Below are 18,888 nucleotides of genomic sequence, written 5' to 3'. Positions count from 1 at the left end.
GAATGTTTTAAATTGCAGCACTAAGTGCAATAGGGACACTGCACCCAGACCACTTCAATGAGCTGTAGTGTCCCTTAAATTGCTTACTTGTGTTGATGAGGGATCAATTCTGCTCTCCCTTACAACATGCCAAACTCTCAAAGACACACTGCTCTCTGCTGCAGCACTGAAATAGTTAATATTGTGGTGCGTTTGTTTATATATGACGGGGTCTCACAGATCAATCATAAGATGCCATTTTTTTTACTATTAAAAACTGCTAAGATGAACTTTGCAACAGTTATTTTCCCAGCGTTGTGCAAAAACTTGCACTTACACTGCAAAAACAAGCAGTTATGCTCAGAACCTTCCTGTTAGCTGAGATAGTTAATATCACAGATCTTTAAAATGACAGAATTCTACTAACTAGAGCTGCAGCATGTCTCCAAACCAGAATTTCTAGCAAATCAATGAATCAATCAAGATTTTGTCTGCATTTCCACTGAGATATTAGTGAGACCTGCCTCACTTCGAGCCTGCTGGGGTGGCTTTTATGTTGAAGTGAGACCTACTGGTTTAGCTCTTACATGGTCATGTCAGATGTCTACTTACACACTGTTCCAGCTTTTGGATGAGATTCAAAGATTAAAAATCCAGCCAGTTCTCGTTTAACCTTTAAGAGAAGATATACAATTAATTCCAGTGTGAGTTCTCTACATGGAAATTACTAAAAAAAATTCTAGGGAATAACAAACGTTTCCTGAGAGTTTACCTGTTAAGGTGTAAAGGGATATACTTCCTCTGAGAGTAATATTTATTACAGATATTAATATTTATAATTAATCTCTGCATGATTTCAGTTATCTTGTTTGTAAACTTTTGCATTTTGTTGTAAAACGTTTGTATTAGTTTGCTACGTCTGGAAATTCAAAGTCGAGATTTTATTTTTCATGGATTTTATTTAAAAGAGAATACACTTGCATCTATCACTGCCAAGCAGCATGCTATGGATAATGCAGATATTAACTTTCTCATTATCTAAGAGACAGACAAGAAGCTGGGTTTTAGAAGCCAGGAGAGCTTTGATTTTTGCAAAACTGCTTGAAAATGGTTCGATACAAAACTGGTGGCATAGCACCCAAAGACTCTTAGCACTATAGCCACTACAATGCATTGGAGTGCTTATGGTACTTACAGTGAGCCGGTAAGGCCTGACAGTGAAATACATTTCAGATAACTTGTTCTGTGTTACCTGTTAAAACAGCTTGATGCAATTTAAAGAGACATGTCTGATGCTAAATAAAATTTGAATAATTATTATTAAATCGAACCGTAAAATTTAGAGTCTTCTCTTCTCGCGCCTGTCTCTTTTTAATTTTTTTGTTGGCAATGCAGAACATATTCTTCAGTCCTCATTAAAAGTTGGACTTGCACATAGTGAGAAAATTTGGTTCTGCCAAATAATTATTTACCGAAGTCAGAACATTTTTCGGGACACCTGAATTTCCCCCTATTTGGTTCACCAATCAAGTAAGAAAAATTAACCAAAAGAGGGAAAAACAGAAGTGGCAGTATATATATATATATATATATATATATATATATATAAATATATATATATATATATATATATATATATAAGACAATAAGCTGAGTTATAGTAGTTATGGTGTAAGTTGGTTGTGCCGAAACCAACGTTTAGGTAGGCCTGTAAATAGAGGGCCCACTGAAATGAATGGTCTGTTAAAGGGAATGGTGGGTTGGCTAACCAGACATTGTCAGCCCAGATGAAGGGATGGCCGAGCATATATAGGCTGGGTAAGCCCTCCTACAATTACAGGCTCTGCCATCGGCTCAGTCTTTTATTTTATTTTATATTATATTATATATTTACTAAACATGTATTATATAAATAAAAAACATTTTACTGCTCTTTCTAGGTTCTGGGCTACCAAACAATTTTGGGTTTTGATTAGTGTTCATGCGTGTCTTGTTTAGCGTTCTTCAGCGTTATTCACGAAACTGGGAGATGTTGGCAACTCCTATTGAATTTCTAATTTTAGATGAAATCAGCTTAAAACACAGCCGACTTGGACAATTCCTCCAATTCAGATTCTTTGGATTTAAATTTGAAATTCATATTGAAATCCTGATAAATCAAACATGTGACAACCTTGGGTGTGTTCTCTGAGAATGGGGTACCAAACTTAGTAAACTGAATTAAAATAACTGTAAATAATGGCTTTCTAATAATGAAAATTAAGTGATACTACTATGCTAATTATACTATCAAACAAAAAGTTGTCAATGCCATAGCAAAGGTCAAAATGATATAAAAGTTTTTAAAAAAAATCACTTACTGTGGTCGAAAGATGAGATAAGGCTTTAATGTGAATAAGTTCTTCAAAAATGATTTCTAGATCATCAAAATTTCTTTGGCCCGGCCTGAATAGCAGAAAAACACCCAAATTATTTTAACAAAGTTGGCTCAATATACAAAACAAAAAATTACATTTTAAACAAGTAACATCGATAATAAATGCGTTTATTCGTCAGTTGTTTTTTTCCGAAGATCTTTATGGTTGTAATACAATTTGCTATAACCATACAGTGTTCTATAAAATATTTTCAATCTGCCAACTCCAGTGATAAGCTGTAAGTAAAGTAATAAAAAATATATTAACTGTGAATAAAATATCACTTGAAGTTCGTACATTAGTAACTGCTAACAATCGACATAAAATAAACATGTCATTCTATGAGCTTGGTCAGCTGAGGGGCACACTTCTAGAAGGACAAGGAGCTCCGTACACAAACTTATGGGGGCTTATTTTAGTTTTTTGGTTTTTTTTTTTAACTATATTTTTCAATTTATCGTATATTTCCAAGGTTTCCTGAAATTTGTGGTTCTGTTTACTGCTGTTGTCCCTAATTCAGCCTCCTTTCTCTAGTGACATATCAGAAGAGGATCTGGAGAGAGAAATGACTGTGCTGACTCGTTCTAATGCAACATTAGTTTTAGGAGAGATGTTGAATTAATGGTGGCAGCTGCAAACACTAGCTACTGCCTGGATGTACAAGTCCCACTCATCGTGGGCAGGTCGGGACATCTATGTCCCATTACCACTCTCTGCAATTCAGTCATGGCCATTTTAGGTTTTAATGCACAGTGTAATCGATCCCACTGTGCAATGCGAGATTTGTAAAAATGGTCTGTCTGATCATGTATTAAATATATATTGGGAAGGATGCCCTCTGCTGGCAGGTTGGAGGTTTGAAAGAACTTCGGTTGACCTTTTTCAAACAAAGCACCACTCATGTCACGGTTGCATCAGAAGACCTGAATAGGATAAACGTATTACAGATTGAGAAACTCTGGGTTTGAATCTATGCAGAAATTCATATAACACACAAACTGAGCAAGCTTAGAATAGAGGAGGTCTTAGATTTCCAGGTTTTTTTTTCTCAACCACAAGAGTTTCAATTTCGATGTAGTTTGGGGGGTGTCAGACTGTCGGCCTCTTCAGGGAGACACATTCTCCAATGACATACAAGGTGAATCCATATGGGCTACATGAGAATAAAGCTTACGGTTTTCTCAGTATCATTCTCATATGAGCGTCAGGTCCTGTCTGAGAAAGCAGGAGGAATGTGTCCTGAAGCTCTTCGTCACTTTCTTTCTTCTCTTCATCAGTTGGCATGGGTGCATCTTCGTGTTCATCATCCAAGAATCGATAAAACAGGTATTTGTCTTGGAAGCAATATTCCTGGTCAACTAAAAACACAATTAAAAACCTATTATTGCCCATACATTCTGCACAACAGCCCGCCCTCATCGCTTTGTCCATCCTTGAAATCGCTGCAAGAGTTTAAGCTTTCATTGCACGTTTTAGATAACTTAGTGTTCAGCAAAATATCCTATTATCTCAGCAGACGCAGAGATTAGCAGAATTGAGGTACAGCATCACATATTCTAGGGCATTAGTACACTTATTTCATATCGTATTACAAACAAAGTAATGATACAGAGATCCCTGACTCCTATTCGGTGTCAGCATTTGGCTGATCTTGTGTTAGGTAATATTCCATTATATATATGAGAACAAATTGCAATTCTTTACCATTTATAACCAGTAGAGGGCAGAACATTAATGATACAAAGAGTTTTTAACAATTGGGCTTTGCCGATTTGGAAAATATTTATTTTTTTATCCTGCTTTAAGGCCCAAACCTAAATTCTACACATACGTGTCTCTAAAATACAACTGTAACTGGATACAAACCAGGATTTTAGTTTCTTTACAATCCCCTACCTGCCCAACAAACAAGAAATAATCAAGAACAAACATTTTCTTCTAATTCGGAATTGACACGTCTACATGTAACATTAATTACAAGACAGCTTTTGGCGTTATGAGAGGCAATACACAAACTTCAGAACAATTTCATGAATTTAAATTTTGTTTTGTCTTCAGTAATTTGTCAATACAAATCTCAGTGCAATATGCTTAATCGTTAGTCATATAAAATTAATTTCTAAGGAGAGCCATACTGAGTGTAGTTAACATTCACATAGTTATTTTTTACTAAAATACGAATTCAAAGTGAATTTAAAGTTTCAGGCCAGAGTAGCCAAGCTGAAAACGTAGCTGACTTAGAGAGCAATTCCAGGTATTTACACCTTAAATTTGAAATTCTCTTGGAATTCTCACGTTAGTAAATAACCTTGTCAGCGATTAGAGACAACAGCACTATGAGAAAATGAAAAGAGACTAAATTAGAAGTTTTATATAATGAGAGACAGACCATGTTTAATGAGTGAAAAGAGTATGTATAAAAAAAGTAATTGCAGGGGTGATGTAAAATAAAAACACCACAGGACGTAAATAAAAAGAGCTCAAGGCAGGTGACATTAAGAGGGCATATATGCAATTTAATTGCTAAGATATGATAATAAATATAAGAGGAAAATAACCAATTCATGGATAATGCTATCCAACAGTGAGTTTTTGTTTTATAAAAAAAAAAATTAACCTTAACACATCCTATACCTCTAAATAAAAAAATAATAAACATTAGTAAACATCACATTTAAAAGAACACTCTAGTGTTGGGAATACAACGCTGTATTCATAACACTACATTGTCCCTCTATCCCGTGACACTCTCGTTTTTTAGAATTTTATTTTGTAGAATTTTGAGAGCACAGACAAGTAGAAAACTAGCTTATAAAATACATTTTCAACCGGTACACATTTCTGTACAGATAGATGCACAAAGTGAATAGCTATACAAAAGTCTCAGTAAATAGGTCATATCCCAGCAAGTAATTGCAAGTTACAAGTAAGAGTTGCAAGGAAAAACTTAACTAAGTCCCATGAGAAGTATAATGGAGGAGAGAGGATTTATATACAGAGTAAGGTTGCTGGCAGACTGCACAACAAAAAACATAGATCATGCCAAGGGCCTAGTCTTGCAGAAACACAAAGGATGTCCTCGTAAGACAGAGTTAAAATGTTCAGCCAATTTAGTAGGGAGAAAAGGGATCTCACAAGGAAGTCTCGTAGGGTCACAAATACAATTAGATCTAGAGAGATTTGAAATTAATAAAGCAGTCCCGCATTGCGGTCTACCTAGGCATTTCGGTAAGGGTCCAAAGAGGTAGAACTCCTCTGTACCCCTATCGAATCCAAAGACTCGATATTATTCTCTGGTTACTTGGGTGCAGGAGGAATGTAATAATAGGCGCGTTGCCAAATAGATTGGTTGGAGTTAAAACACAGGTAAACTCTAATTTAATATGCATTCTTTTGAGAACCACCCAGAAAATATTTTAGGGTGTAAAAACAATGTTTATTTGATGGTCTGTTTATGTATTTTATTTTTTGTAAATTCTTTATTTTGAAAGATTTTATTGTTTTATGGGGTGGGGGTACAGAAAAGAAAACAGGAAGTTAGAGCTTGTGGTACAGTGTTTGCAGAATATACATGTGCTGTTTTATGGCAGTCAAACATTACAAATACGTGTACTAGTCGTTCGTCGTTAGTTTCAGCATATATCATTTGCCAGTACTGTTTATGTATTTTTAAATGATTCTTACCATGGTTAAGAACACCTTCTTCCAGTAACACTTGCCACATGCCCACGGCTTGCGATCTTGAATGGACACATGAGCTTTGCTGCATAAGCCAGTCGACAAGTTCCGTTCCTACACAACACTGCCTGCATAGAACACACAATAACGTTATCGTTTTTAAACTTTAAAAAGAATAGAACATTATTGGACATTTTAGATTTCATTTCCTGTCTCAAAAAGAAGATGAGTACGAACTTATCAATAATGTATGTATTTTTTTTTTTTTCATGGGAACCACTAGAGACAAGAACGAACAGTTGAAAAGTTGAAACTCCCTCTTGCTAGGTTAAACAAGTGTGGTTGTTTCTTGAACTTGACAAAAAAATAATGCTTTGGGGAATGAAACTTTCCTGCAGTCCAAATAGGACTCACACCAGCTCTACCTAAACACCATCTCAGGGCTAGATTTTTCATTAGGCAGAGTAGGCGCCAGCCTAAAGGCACATGCCCCCTAGGAAGCACCTGTCTTCAGCAATTGTAATTTGTATTTTTGGAGCTTAGATAAGCTGGTGACGAGAGAAAAGTACCAGGAGCCTTGACCAATGGTCTCTTTAGTCCAGTCAACCTTTTATGCTTTATAGCCGAGCTGAAGGAACAGTTATAGAGTGTGTAAAATACAGTGCTGTTCCAACCCCACCAGTGTCCACCTACAGCCTCTCACACAGGAAACGACTTTCAGGGGGAGCAGTGTCAGCATTGAGTGACCGCAAGCGCTAAACACCCTTTACCCGGACCCTAACTTTCAAACTCAATATATTACAAGCAGGAATATCCACATACATACAGACATATGAAACCGTACTATAAAAATATATGTATTTCTTTAGATGTTTATATGTCTGCATAAACCCACTGCATTTTTTGGGTAAAGGTGGGGGGCGGCAAGGGGGTGTAGCAGAGAGTACCTTAGAATTCTGTGCATTTATAATGCCTCTGATGTTAACTTTAATTGATTTTGTTTGCCAACAGTAAACTAGATAAGTATGCATCATACATTTAACATTTTCATTCAAAGCAAGGTGCAGAGTGTTGTAAAGCTTTTAACCTATTGGGAAATTGAGATAAATCCATTTGAGTGAGATTTTGCAACCCATAGGCAGATCTATTCTTCTGTGTCAGAAATATTGTAGACCATACACATGACAATTATGGAAAATATAACATAAACATATGATGGGTAGCACACATTCCTTTCCTTGATCCAACATTCAGAGATACAGTATAGATTTTTAATAAATAAAACCTAGGGAAAGGAGATTTTTTTCTAAAATAGGACTTTCATGCATTCACAAAGTCCATGAGAACAGACTGGATATGGAAGACCTGGATATTCTCAGCACTATAATTGTTTTTCTGCTTTCGACAATGTAACTCTGTCTTTTTAGCCATGCTTAGACTTTCCACAACGCGTCTTCCTGATTGGAAGGTAATTAATGAAGCTCAGCCAATGAGAGATCAGTGTGAGCTGAGTTATTGACTTGACTCCAACCCTGTAGCCGCAGCCAATCACTATCTTTATTATTTGGATAGTACAAACTGGGCAATAATTTCAGTAAATGTATGTGCTCCTTCCGCCATTTTCATTACATGAGAACAATATAATGTGAAATGTAGCTGATCACAGTCTTGGTATTCTTGTTGGCACCACAGAAGTTGTAAACTCACCTGTACGTTTTCAGATGGTACTTTCTATCTCTTATCATGTGAGGTGCACGGGAAAGGATCGAATTCCGCAAAATCTTTCCAGCCCTCAGAATTCGCTCTGACGGAACCTGTAATGTTTCAGAAAAAAACTTCAAATTCTGATGATGCAAAAAAAAAAAGGCAATACATTTATATTTTTTTGATCAATGTATCTAACATCCAATTAAACTTTGAATTTGTTATGAGGTTCTATCCTTTATGAAACATGAAATGCAGATCGTTGCAGAATATTACAAATGGAATTGTTCTGTTTCTAAGACAGATTATGGTCTCGATTTAATATTTTTGGAAAAACTTGAAATAATTTTTTCAACATATTAAAATATCATGATAAAAAATATATGAATATATATAAAAAAATATCAAATATTCATGATATGTTTTCACTCTAGTGCAGCCAACATGACTATTAGAGTTTACCTAGCACAGTACCTTCCAGGGAGGGGGGTTATCCCATCTTGTATACCTAGCGAGGTGCACAGCATGCACTCTCTTTCCTAAGCACAGAAATATCACTACTGCCATATAATTAATGCATAGTGTAACGTGATGCTTGATTTGCCTAGAGTTTCTTTACAATTAGACAGACAAATCACTGCTAACACTATTAGTTTAACCTGCATTGTTATCTAATGTAATTTGAAAAAAAAAAGAGGCTTGTCTATGCAGGAGTTTAAGTACCGACGTTGACTATTCTATACCACGTATACCATGTGTTTTATATGCTATAACTCCCTGCTTTACATTCTGTACTGTATTATCTCATGCCTCAATAAAAATAAAGATTGACAAAAAAATAATAATATATAAATATTCAAATATTTTCTAAATAATAAATCATTTGAAAGTCTTAACCAAAAATATGAAATCAAGGTCCAAGTTAAAAGTAATCATGTTACAATGCTACAACCTGACATGGGGTAAGCAATATATTAGGATTGATATGCTGAAGTAATGACACATTTTTCCCTTCTATAAAGATAAGCAACCTTCGGCTCTCCGGATGTTGTTGACTACATATCTCCTGATGCCTTTGCCAGCATTATGGCTGCCAGAACATCATGGGAGGTCTAGTCCACAATATCTGGGGTGTGAAGGAAGGTTGCCTGCCCCTGCCCTAGTACATCTCATTAAAAAAAAATACACAACCTGTAATGCTCTGTGGATTAAAATGAAAGAATTTGTTACCTAAAATGCTGTTTTTGTACAGTTTAAGTCCTCTATTAATAAGAAGTGTAATTGTATAACATCATTGATTTAACAATGTAGACCTCTAAATAAACCAGTTACAAAGCTTTACACACTGGCTCACAGATTCCTATACCTACAAACCTTTTCTATTAACCCCATAATATGGTGTTGAATAATTGCGTTTAAGCATGTGTAGGGGTGTTTAGCCCCACGTATATGTCTGTTTTCCCCAATATACTATTACTTACGCACGTTAAAAGCAGTTTTACATACTTATGACTTGATCACACTCTCCAGTTCTGCCCTCTTACTCCCTCATTATGAAAAGGAACTGGATTGATGACCTAACTAGTCAAGTCCCCATGTATGGAGATTACATATTATTTTAACCCGCCAATACCATCATTAAAAGGAAATTGCAAGAATGACTACAATATGATCCATGAAAAGATTCTTCTCCGGAAATAAAAAATATTGCGTGTGTAATTTTTTTTGTCCCTCGAAACAGGAACAAAACTCTACATGACAAAACTACTAAAGTAAGACAATGTCTTACTGATAATTCTTATACGTATAAACACACAGGTCAATTTGTGGGTTTCTCTAAAAAGGCTAGGTTTGTTTTGTAAGTTCTGGTATGTGGTTGGCATTTTTTAAGTGAGCTCTCACTAAACCATGAAGTAACTGTTCACGTAACATTTTATAGCATTGCGTAGTTTATCTCACAAGCAGTGCATTAGTGGCACAACAATGGTTTCTGGGAGTTGTAGTTCAATTGTAGTTTTTTTGCCATAAAATGCCAAACTAAAACTCCCAGATGTGTTGGTTGTTAATAGAGCACGGTTCCATTTAACTTGTCGGCCTATAAGAAAACTGCACTTTGAAGTCATTAAGCACCTTAACCACTTGCCGGCATCCCATTACCTCTGTAATGGTTTTAGCTTGACGGAGCGGAATTTGGTTTTCAATGAGGGGGGTCTGAAAAATAAGACGTAACCAAAGGAAAAAAATAAAACATAAATACAGTAAAAGAAAACATAAAAACAAAATTAAAATCTCATTAGCATTGAAGAAACACAAAACTGGTGGTTAATTTAAAATAAACCAAATCATTTCAAAATAAATTTAAAAGTATGGTTTGAAAAGAGCATTAAATGGGCAGCCTAGGCACCATAACCACAACATTAGTAAGAGTCCAACCATTTGCAGACTGACGTTAGTAATTATGTATCAGTGGCATCAATTTGTGACTGTGTTTAAACAGAATTCATTGAGTGGTCAGCTGATACACTTATAGCCAATATACATACATTCAATGTTTTTTTGTTTTTTTTATGCACAGTCGGAATCGAGATGTGTAATGCAGAAGGCAAACATTTCCTTTAGTTATATCAGAAAATGAAGTCAGACTGCGGGTGCCCAGGCATCGAGGTAAGTGTCAAACCATTTGAAAGTGGTTTCACTACTTACCATGGGATGGAGAACACTATGGTGGTTATGGTGCCTAGATTGAGTCTTGAAAGCATGACAAGAAAACAAATTCTTAAAGAATGGGAATTATATAGTAATGAAAATAAACAGAAATGTTTAAACTCATAAATAATAGTTTTTGTGTTAAGGGAATATAAAGCATAGCAATATACAATACACTAAATTAATGAATGAAAAAAACAAAAACAAAGGAAGGAGAGCCAGTTTAATTTATTACAACACAGTATTATTAGTAAAGGGGCGTGTGCTAACATAGATACACATGAAAGACCGTTCTCAGAAACAGGGGTATTGAGTGGAAAAATACAGTGACACAACAAAGTTATGCTATAGGATGCACTGCTAGCACACAGCTGTAATGATAGAATTTGGTACATACATTTTTGCTTAGAGATAAAAAAAAAACATGTAAATGTACTCAATTTTAACAATTAGTTTATTTGTACATTCTTTACAGAATTATTGGAGGAAAAAATGATTTTAAGGTTGTACAGTATTCACATTTTGGAATGCTTTTGCACTGTCAGCCAATCACTGCTATCCAATTTGCATGAAATTTACATTGATAATGAGGAAGTGCACAATCTGTATAATGAGGCAATGAAGAGGGGTTGGTATCTAGGGGCGGGGGAGAGTAGCTGTCTTTGTCAAGTTTCTTCTAAACAGGAGACGCAACCCAGAGACTCTAGGCACCATAATCTTTACACTGAACTGTAGTCGTTCTGATGTTTAGAGTGCAAATTTAACTCACATTGAGGATGATGGAACTTGACCTAGTGTATTAAGAGGTAGCAAGAATTATTTACACAGTACCTTGACTACTAAGGATTACGGGTGTCCACAGAAATGTTCGAAGGCAGTGGTTAAAAAAGCATGCAACTTTTAAATCACAGGAGTCGCTACTGTACCTTCTTGTGTTATGCATACAGCCATACTAATCAGAGTCACTGTCTTTTTTAAAGTTCCAGCCATATGGAACAGGTAAATTTAAGATTGATTTAGTTGAAAATCTTTCACACAAAGTTGATCACCAGATGTCTGTCCACTGAAGGTCACATGCCATTTTTATGTTGGTAATGCTTGAGTACTCACACAATCTACGGATATAAGGCAGTAACTGACCCTCCGTGATATCCACTGTCCACATATTCAGACAATGACAAGGTTAAGGGTTTCTATTTATAGTTTTCCTATTTACATGTTCCAAAGTGTGTGGACGAGTGTTATAAATGCTTGTTGTATAATAAAAGTGAAACAACATTTGAAAAAGGAAAAAGAAAGCCCTGGCCAAATGTAATAGCACCAAGATAAGATCATATTCCAAGAGATTGTGTAATCTTAAAATGGGTCAAAAGAAAAACAAGAGGCATGCAAGGTTCTATTCTGATTGGCTGTTCTCTGTTTCACATATCACTAGTCATCGGAATACAGGTAACGTTCAAAACCGAATGTGTACAAAACGAAATAAACAAATAGAAGTCGCAATTCCCGCAAAATAAAATACAGATAAAATTGTTATGTTTTATAAGTTTACATATATTTCAAGGAGACTAATAAGCACTTTCACATAATATCGACTTGAGCTTTTATTGCTATTCTATTTCTAAAGGAGGAAAGAAACTTCCAATTGTTATATGTAGCCAGATGGTCAGATTATAGTGATAATAAAAACATTTTCCAACGTAGCCCAAATGTAAGCACATTTTGTGTAAAAATGCAGCATATTTGACTTTATAGCACAATATTTATTTATTTAAAGGGACACTATAGTTACCAAAATAGCTTTAGCTTAATGAAGCAGTTTTGGTGTATAGATCGTGTCCCTGCTGCCTCGCTGCTCAATTATCTGCCATTTACGAGTTAAATCACTAGGGTATAAACCCTAGTCACACCTCCCTGCATCTGCTCCTGTCCTCCCGCCCCACCACCTGCTCCCTCGATCCTATTCCCTCGCATCTCATCCGCACTTTGTCTCCCTCTCTTGCTCTACCTCTCGCTAGCATTTTCAATCTCTCCCTTTCCTCTGGCACATTTCCCTCACCCTTCAAACATGCAACTGTAACCCCGATTCTGAAAAAGCCCAACCTTGATCCCAACTCCCCATCCAACTACCGCCCTCTTTCGCTACTGCCATTTGCCTCCAAGATCTTCGAGAGAGTTGTGTACGCCAGATTGACAGACTTTCTCGAATCCAACTCTCTGCTTGACCCCCTTCAGTCTGGATTCCGCGCTGGTCACTCTGTCGAAACTGCTGTGACCAAAGTATCCAACGACTTAATTGCTGCTAAATCTCGCGGCCAATACTCTATCCTAATCCTCCTTGATCTTTCTGCCGCCTTTGACACTGTTGATCATCAACAGCTTCTTCACATTCTCCGTAACTTTGGTCTACGGGATACTGCTTTATCCTGGTGCTCTCCTACCTCTCCAAGCGCTCTTTCAGTGTGTCTTTCTCTGGCACTGCCTCTTCTCCCCAACCCCTCTCTGTCGGCGTCCCCCAATGTTCAGTCCTTGGTCCCCTACTGTTCTCTATCTATACTGCCTCCATTGGTAAACTCATCAGCTCCTTTGGCTTCCAATATCATTTATATGCAGATGACACACAAATCTACCTGTCGTCCCCTGATCTCTCTCCACCCACCTTGACTCGTGTTTCTGACTGCCTCTCTGCTATTTCCAACTGGATGGCTGCTCACTTCCTTAAACTCAACCTGTCCAAAACAGAACGTTTTTCCTCGCTCAAGTGCTGCTACTCCTGTGTCTGTCTCCATCCTAGTCAATGGCGCTACTATCACTTCTACCTTGCAAGCTAGCTGCCTAGGGATTCTTCTTGATTCTGACCTCTCCTTTACTCCCCATGTCCAATCGATAGCCAAATCCTGTCGCTTCCAACTCAAGAACATAGCGCGTATCCGCCCATATCTAACACCGGAGGCTAAGGTACTGGTTCATGCTGTTGTTCTCTCTCGCCTTGACTATTGCAATCCCCTTCTCACCGGTCTTACATGTTCCCAGCTTGCACCGCTGCAATCTATAATGAATGCGGCTGCGAGGCTTATTTTCCTGTCCGGTCGCACCTCCCACGCCTCCACGCTCTGTCAGTCCCTGCACTGGCTTCCAGTTAGATACAGGGCCCAATTCAAAATTCTGGCGCTTGCTTACAAATCCCTACATAATGCTGCTCCAACATACTTATCCTCCCTCATACACAAGTATGTCCCATCAAGACCCCTGCGCTCAGCCCAAAACCTACGCATATCCTCTGCCCGGATCCCCACCTCTGATGCTCGCCTTCAAGACTTTTCCAGGGCTGCACCTCTTCTGTGGAACTCCCTTCCCTCCTCAATCCGACTTTCACCCAGCTTCCACTCCTTCAAAAAATCTTTGAAAACTCACTTCTTCATTAAAGCGTATCAATTACACTGTCAGCAGGTTTCTCATCCCCCACCCCATGACTCCTTTCCTACAACTGTCAAAAATGACATACCAAGCACTCAATAAACCCTTCTCTAACAAACTATTTAATTCCCCTACTTTGTGTCACTATACCCCACTCCCTCTAGCATGTAAGCTCATCGAGCAGGGCCCTGAACCCCCTCTGTTCCTGTACGTCCAGTGGTCTGATCTCAATTATGTGTCTGTTAGTCCACCCATTTTAGAGCGCTACGGAATTTGTTGGCGCTATATAAAAAATAATAATAATAATAATAATGTGACTTGCACAGCCTTCCTAAACACTTCCTGTAAAGAGTCAAATAATGTTTATCCTTTCTTTATTGCAAGTTCTGTTTAATTTAGTTTTTCTTATCCCCTGCTATGTTAATAGCTTGCTAGACCCTGCAAGAGTCTTGTGTATTTGATTAAAGTGCACCTTACAGAGCAAGAGATAAAATTGTTTAAGGTAAATTACATCTGATTGAAAGTGAAACCAGTTTATTTTTTCATGCAGGCTCTGTCAATCATAGCCAGAGGAGGTGTGGCAAGGGCTGCATAAACAGAAACAAAGTGATTTAACTCCTAGATGGCAATGAATTTAGCAGTAAAACCTCAGAGGCATGATCTATACACTAAAACTGTTTCATTAAGCTAAAGTTTTTTTAGGTGACTATAGTGTTCCTTTAATATTACAAGACTCAGATTCTGGAACAAACAATTCGAATTTTAGAGATAATAAAGCCTGGAAACTATTTCAAACAACTGGCAGCTTCCAGTTCAAATTCTGCTAGTGTAACCAGGAAACAAAGACATTGGTTTTAAACCCTACATTTATACAACAATATTTTAAAGGCAAGATCTATTACATAAGGTTTTAAATGTTCTCCGTTTTAAACGTCTGGTTATGTAATTGTAGGCAGTATTTAAAATTATGGGCTCTTCTTCCTGTACTATCAGAATGTTAAATTACTGTTCCTGCTGTGCAAATTAATTGCTAGCTGAGGTCAGCCAATAGTCGAGTTATATGTAGTTAGTGATGAGAGAAAGCAGAAAGGCTTAAAGGGACATTATGGTCACCAGAGAAACTACAACTTAATGTAGTTTTTCTGATGTCTATAGTATGTCCCTGCAGGCATTTTAATGAAAACTCTGCCTTTTCAGAGAAAAGGCAGTGTTTACATTACTGCCTAGTAACACCTCTAGTGGCCGTCACTAAAATGGCACTGAAGTTCAGCGTCACCACACTCTGCATGGAGATGCTGAACATTCTCAATAGAGATGCATTGATTCCCCATAGAGATGCGTTTTATCTGTGCATGTGCAATAGCCTCCCTTTTCCTATGGGAAAACTTTGGATTGGCTGAGATTGTCAATTCTATCTCAGCCAAGGAGGCAGAGTGGGGGCAGAGCCAGCGCCAGTTGATCGATGAGGCGCTTTAAAAAAAGGAGAGATTTAGGCTTATTTAAGAGGGGCAAGGGGAGGCGGACCATCTAACATCATTTTTTAACACTGTAGGATCAGGATTACATTTGTATTCCTGACCCTATAGTGTTCCTTTAAAGCGTGGAAACTTAGCAACATTGTAGCAACCATTCAGCAAAAGGGATACTAAGGTGAATTTGACCCAATATTAATACTACACAAATCTGAACATGAGATACACCAGAAAAGGAAAAACAAAAAGAAGTAAAACCCCAAATAAAGACTGTATTAAAAAAAAAAAGAATTGCATTACGTTGGAGGAAACATGACAGATCTGCTTTTCACAAACATTCATTACAGCCTTCCTTCGCCAAGGGGAATAATTTATGTTGCTGGCTGCAAAGGTATTTGAATGGTTAAAGTATACTTAAAATAAGAAAGCCAGATTTTCCCCAGAACTATAATATATCATCTACTGGTAAAACATAACTCTTTCCTTAAAATATAAATCACTCACCTAAGCAGTAGCCGAGCTGACGCCACCTCGAAATACCCCCCACTCACCTACCTCCACTTACAGTTTGAGCGGGTGACTGACTTACTAACCTCTAGTTCAGGGATAGGCAACCTTCTGCACTCCAGATCTTGTGGACTACATCCCCCATAATGCTCTTACACCCATAATGCTGGCAAAGGATCATGGAAGGTGTAGTCAAAAACATCTGGAGAGCCGAAGGTTGCCTATGCCTGCTCTAGTTTAATAATTGACTTCTTCACACCACACGGCTCTGCATAAACTTCTTTCTACCCAAACTTTACACCTCGAAGCCTGAAAATAATGCTGTACAAGACAGTGATTTACAACTATGCTTTCTTCCCCCTTGGGAGCTCTGGCTTAGATTTCGTTTCTCTTTGTTTCTCTCTTTCTAAGGTTTCCTATGCCATGTCTAAAGTCTCAGAGACACCCAGGAAGTTATCTTCCATATAAATGTTAAAAGTGCTGTATTTTTGACAAGTATTGACGATTTTGAATTTCGGAACCTGTTGCATTACTGTCGTGATCCCTCTGATGTTTATTTGCATGCACGGCAAAAAATAAAGAATTAAAAAAAAAGCAACAACATATAAATCACTAAAAGATTCTTAAAAACAAAATAAGGATAAGAATTATAAGAGGACAGCTACTAATTCTTATTGTGATTTTAACTATCCTTTTCAGTGATTAATATTTTAATAAGGAATTAAAGTTATGTTTTATCATTATATGATATATTATAGTTGTGTGAAAAATCTGTCTTTTTAATTTTTATTCTCCCTTGTTAGAGGTTACCCCCTTCTTTTTCCCTAAAACGTTGGACTCTAGCACTTCCTCTCTTGTTGCTATTTAAAATATATTTTGTTTAAGATCGGATATCGAAGCACAACTTAATATAATAGCTCGGTAAAGGTGAGGTAGGAGAATCATCTGGTGACATTATTTTCACATTATTTGACAGAGTAAAAATATACATATGGAAATATTATAGTACGATTTGAACAGTGTAGAAAGCGGCCTAATTCTCATTACTGCACAAAGCATGTTATAGAGTGAAAACCGAGGGGTAATCCTTAAAGTGACATTCGATTACTGCAAGTGTTTTACGGGAGACAAGCAGAGATAATAGGGCATCGTGCATCTCGCTACATGACAAAGATTTTACAAAGATTAGAAAGGGAGGAAGGGGAGATATGTATTTTCAGCAGGTCAGAGCTGTTACACATAATACGCAGAAAACCGCAGATTTATCAGAGACCGTTTTCATGTGCTCTAGTGATATATAATACTTCTGATGGTAAAATGACTGTGATGTTTGAATCATTCTACAGGGTAAGCATTGATTGCTTATCTCTGTCTGATTGTGAGGTTTATTTGTTTTAACCACACTTCCAGCAGCGATTGCTAATGAAATTTCCCTGTAGTGTCTGCCAGAGGCCCTTCATTCACAAATTCTTCAATAATCTCCGAGCTTAGTATTCATGTAATTTAGCCACAAATAGACTACTTATATTTTTTTTCTTACACAATCATTATCTGCATCGTACTTGACAAGAGTAAGGTGCCTGCTTTCAAATGTTGACATTCATCAATTGCCAACATGCGCGATAAGTATTCGCTGTACATAAACAGCTTTCGTTATATTGCCATCACAGAAGTAATCATGTTAATTTTTATAGAGGAGCGTGCTCTGAGGAAAACAAAATGCCAAAATAAAGATCCTATAAATGAATGCAAGAAAATGTAAAAAGTATGAAAAAAAAACCGAGAAGAATTATGCAACAACCTGCAATGCTGTTATTAATTTGATATTATTTAGCACATACCTCGCAACTATTTCATTTGCTAGAGTTGGAGACAGATTTGCTTTAGAGGATGTGGTTGGAGGCATGGCCAAGGATGACGGATAATCTGGGGCAATTGCATGAGTTTGTGTCATACTCATTGCCATTTGTGTTAGTGGAATAAGTCATTTAAGAAAGACCAAAGTATTATTGCGTGTTTTATCGTTATGGAAGGGTTTACAGAAAGAAAAGAGAAAATAGAGACAGAGATTGGATCACAATAATAAAGCACTTATTGTAGTATGCCAAAAGTTACACATATTTTTACATATATTTTCAGGGTCCACAGAGTTCCATCTTCTGTGACATATGGGGAAAGGGCACGCCTGTGCAAAATGATTTGTTAAAGAAGGGTGCATTGCTGTTCCTAAAATGGAGTGTAATTTTGGGGGCAACACCGGGCAGTGAATGGGTGCACATAACAGCACTCACCCAGATCAGGTTGCTGTTTAGAACTTGAGTCTGAGGAACGTATCACGACAGCTACCTGGTCACGAGGACATAAAATAAAATTAGGGCCCTGCTTGCCAGAGCTAACATTTAAGGGCATAAGGGCACAGGTGATAAATTAAATTTACAGGTATTTTGGATTTACACAGCAAAAGAAAAGTCACTGAATTATATTAGTGCCGTTATTCTAACTATGGACCGATACAGAACAGAACGGGGCGATTTATTCTAGTTGCATTCGAAACCGGGGGATCTGATACAACGAATACTGATACTAAGCAGGTTCTTTGTTAAAATGATATCAGATTCATCAGGTGCAATATGAATTTCTCAGGTGAAATATGAATTTCTCTATAAAAATAAAATAAAAATAGATTAAATCTAGTAAAGGAAATTAAGAGTGACTCACATCTTCTGGAAAGTGAATATTACTGAGAAGAGTCTTTAATATACAGCTTTAATTGTCTTAAATCCCAGACAGACCAGGTGTTATTATAGTTGCTAGCAGTCCCATTTCTGCCAGAACAGTCCTGCATTTTGGGCTCAGGCCCCAGTCCTAAATTGTCCTTGACCCTGTGTCACTTTCTGAAATCCAACCTACAATTCAGGTTGTGGTCATGGCTACTAAAGTTATACTCTAAGCACCAAAATCATAATGAATAGGTCTTAATACATTGCTCATACCCTGAAAGGCTCAAT

The 18,888-nt window shown here is 37.1% G+C and overlaps 1 protein-coding gene across 2 annotated transcripts in view; it reads right to left on the bottom strand.

Annotated features, from left to right (window-relative positions):
* The window catches only part of RAPGEF4 (Rap guanine nucleotide exchange factor 4), a 226,882-nt gene that overhangs the window by 73,930 nt on the left and 134,064 nt on the right, over positions 1 to 18,888 (bottom strand). Inside the window, exons 7-12 of one of the 2 annotated variants that reach the window (XM_063429735.1) lie at positions 9,909 to 9,989; positions 7,782 to 7,888; positions 6,081 to 6,202; positions 3,571 to 3,754; positions 2,340 to 2,424; positions 592 to 652 (exon numbers count right to left, since the gene is read on the bottom strand). In XM_063429735.1, coding sequence (XP_063285805.1) covers positions 592 to 652; positions 2,340 to 2,424; positions 3,571 to 3,754; positions 6,081 to 6,202; positions 7,782 to 7,888; positions 9,909 to 9,989 — 640 coding nt within the window. The remainder of the gene's footprint in view (positions 1 to 591; positions 653 to 2,339; positions 2,425 to 3,570; positions 3,755 to 6,080; positions 6,203 to 7,781; positions 7,889 to 9,908; positions 9,990 to 18,888) is intronic. The other variant, XM_063429737.1, reaches the window with a different exon arrangement.

Source organism: Pelobates fuscus, chromosome 8, assembly GCF_036172605.1.
Source record: "Pelobates fuscus isolate aPelFus1 chromosome 8, aPelFus1.pri, whole genome shotgun sequence".
Lineage (NCBI taxonomy): Eukaryota > Metazoa > Chordata > Amphibia > Anura > Pelobatidae > Pelobates > Pelobates fuscus.
The sequence above is the reverse complement of the archived record's forward strand: the minus strand, read 5'-3'. Positions and strand labels throughout refer to the sequence as shown.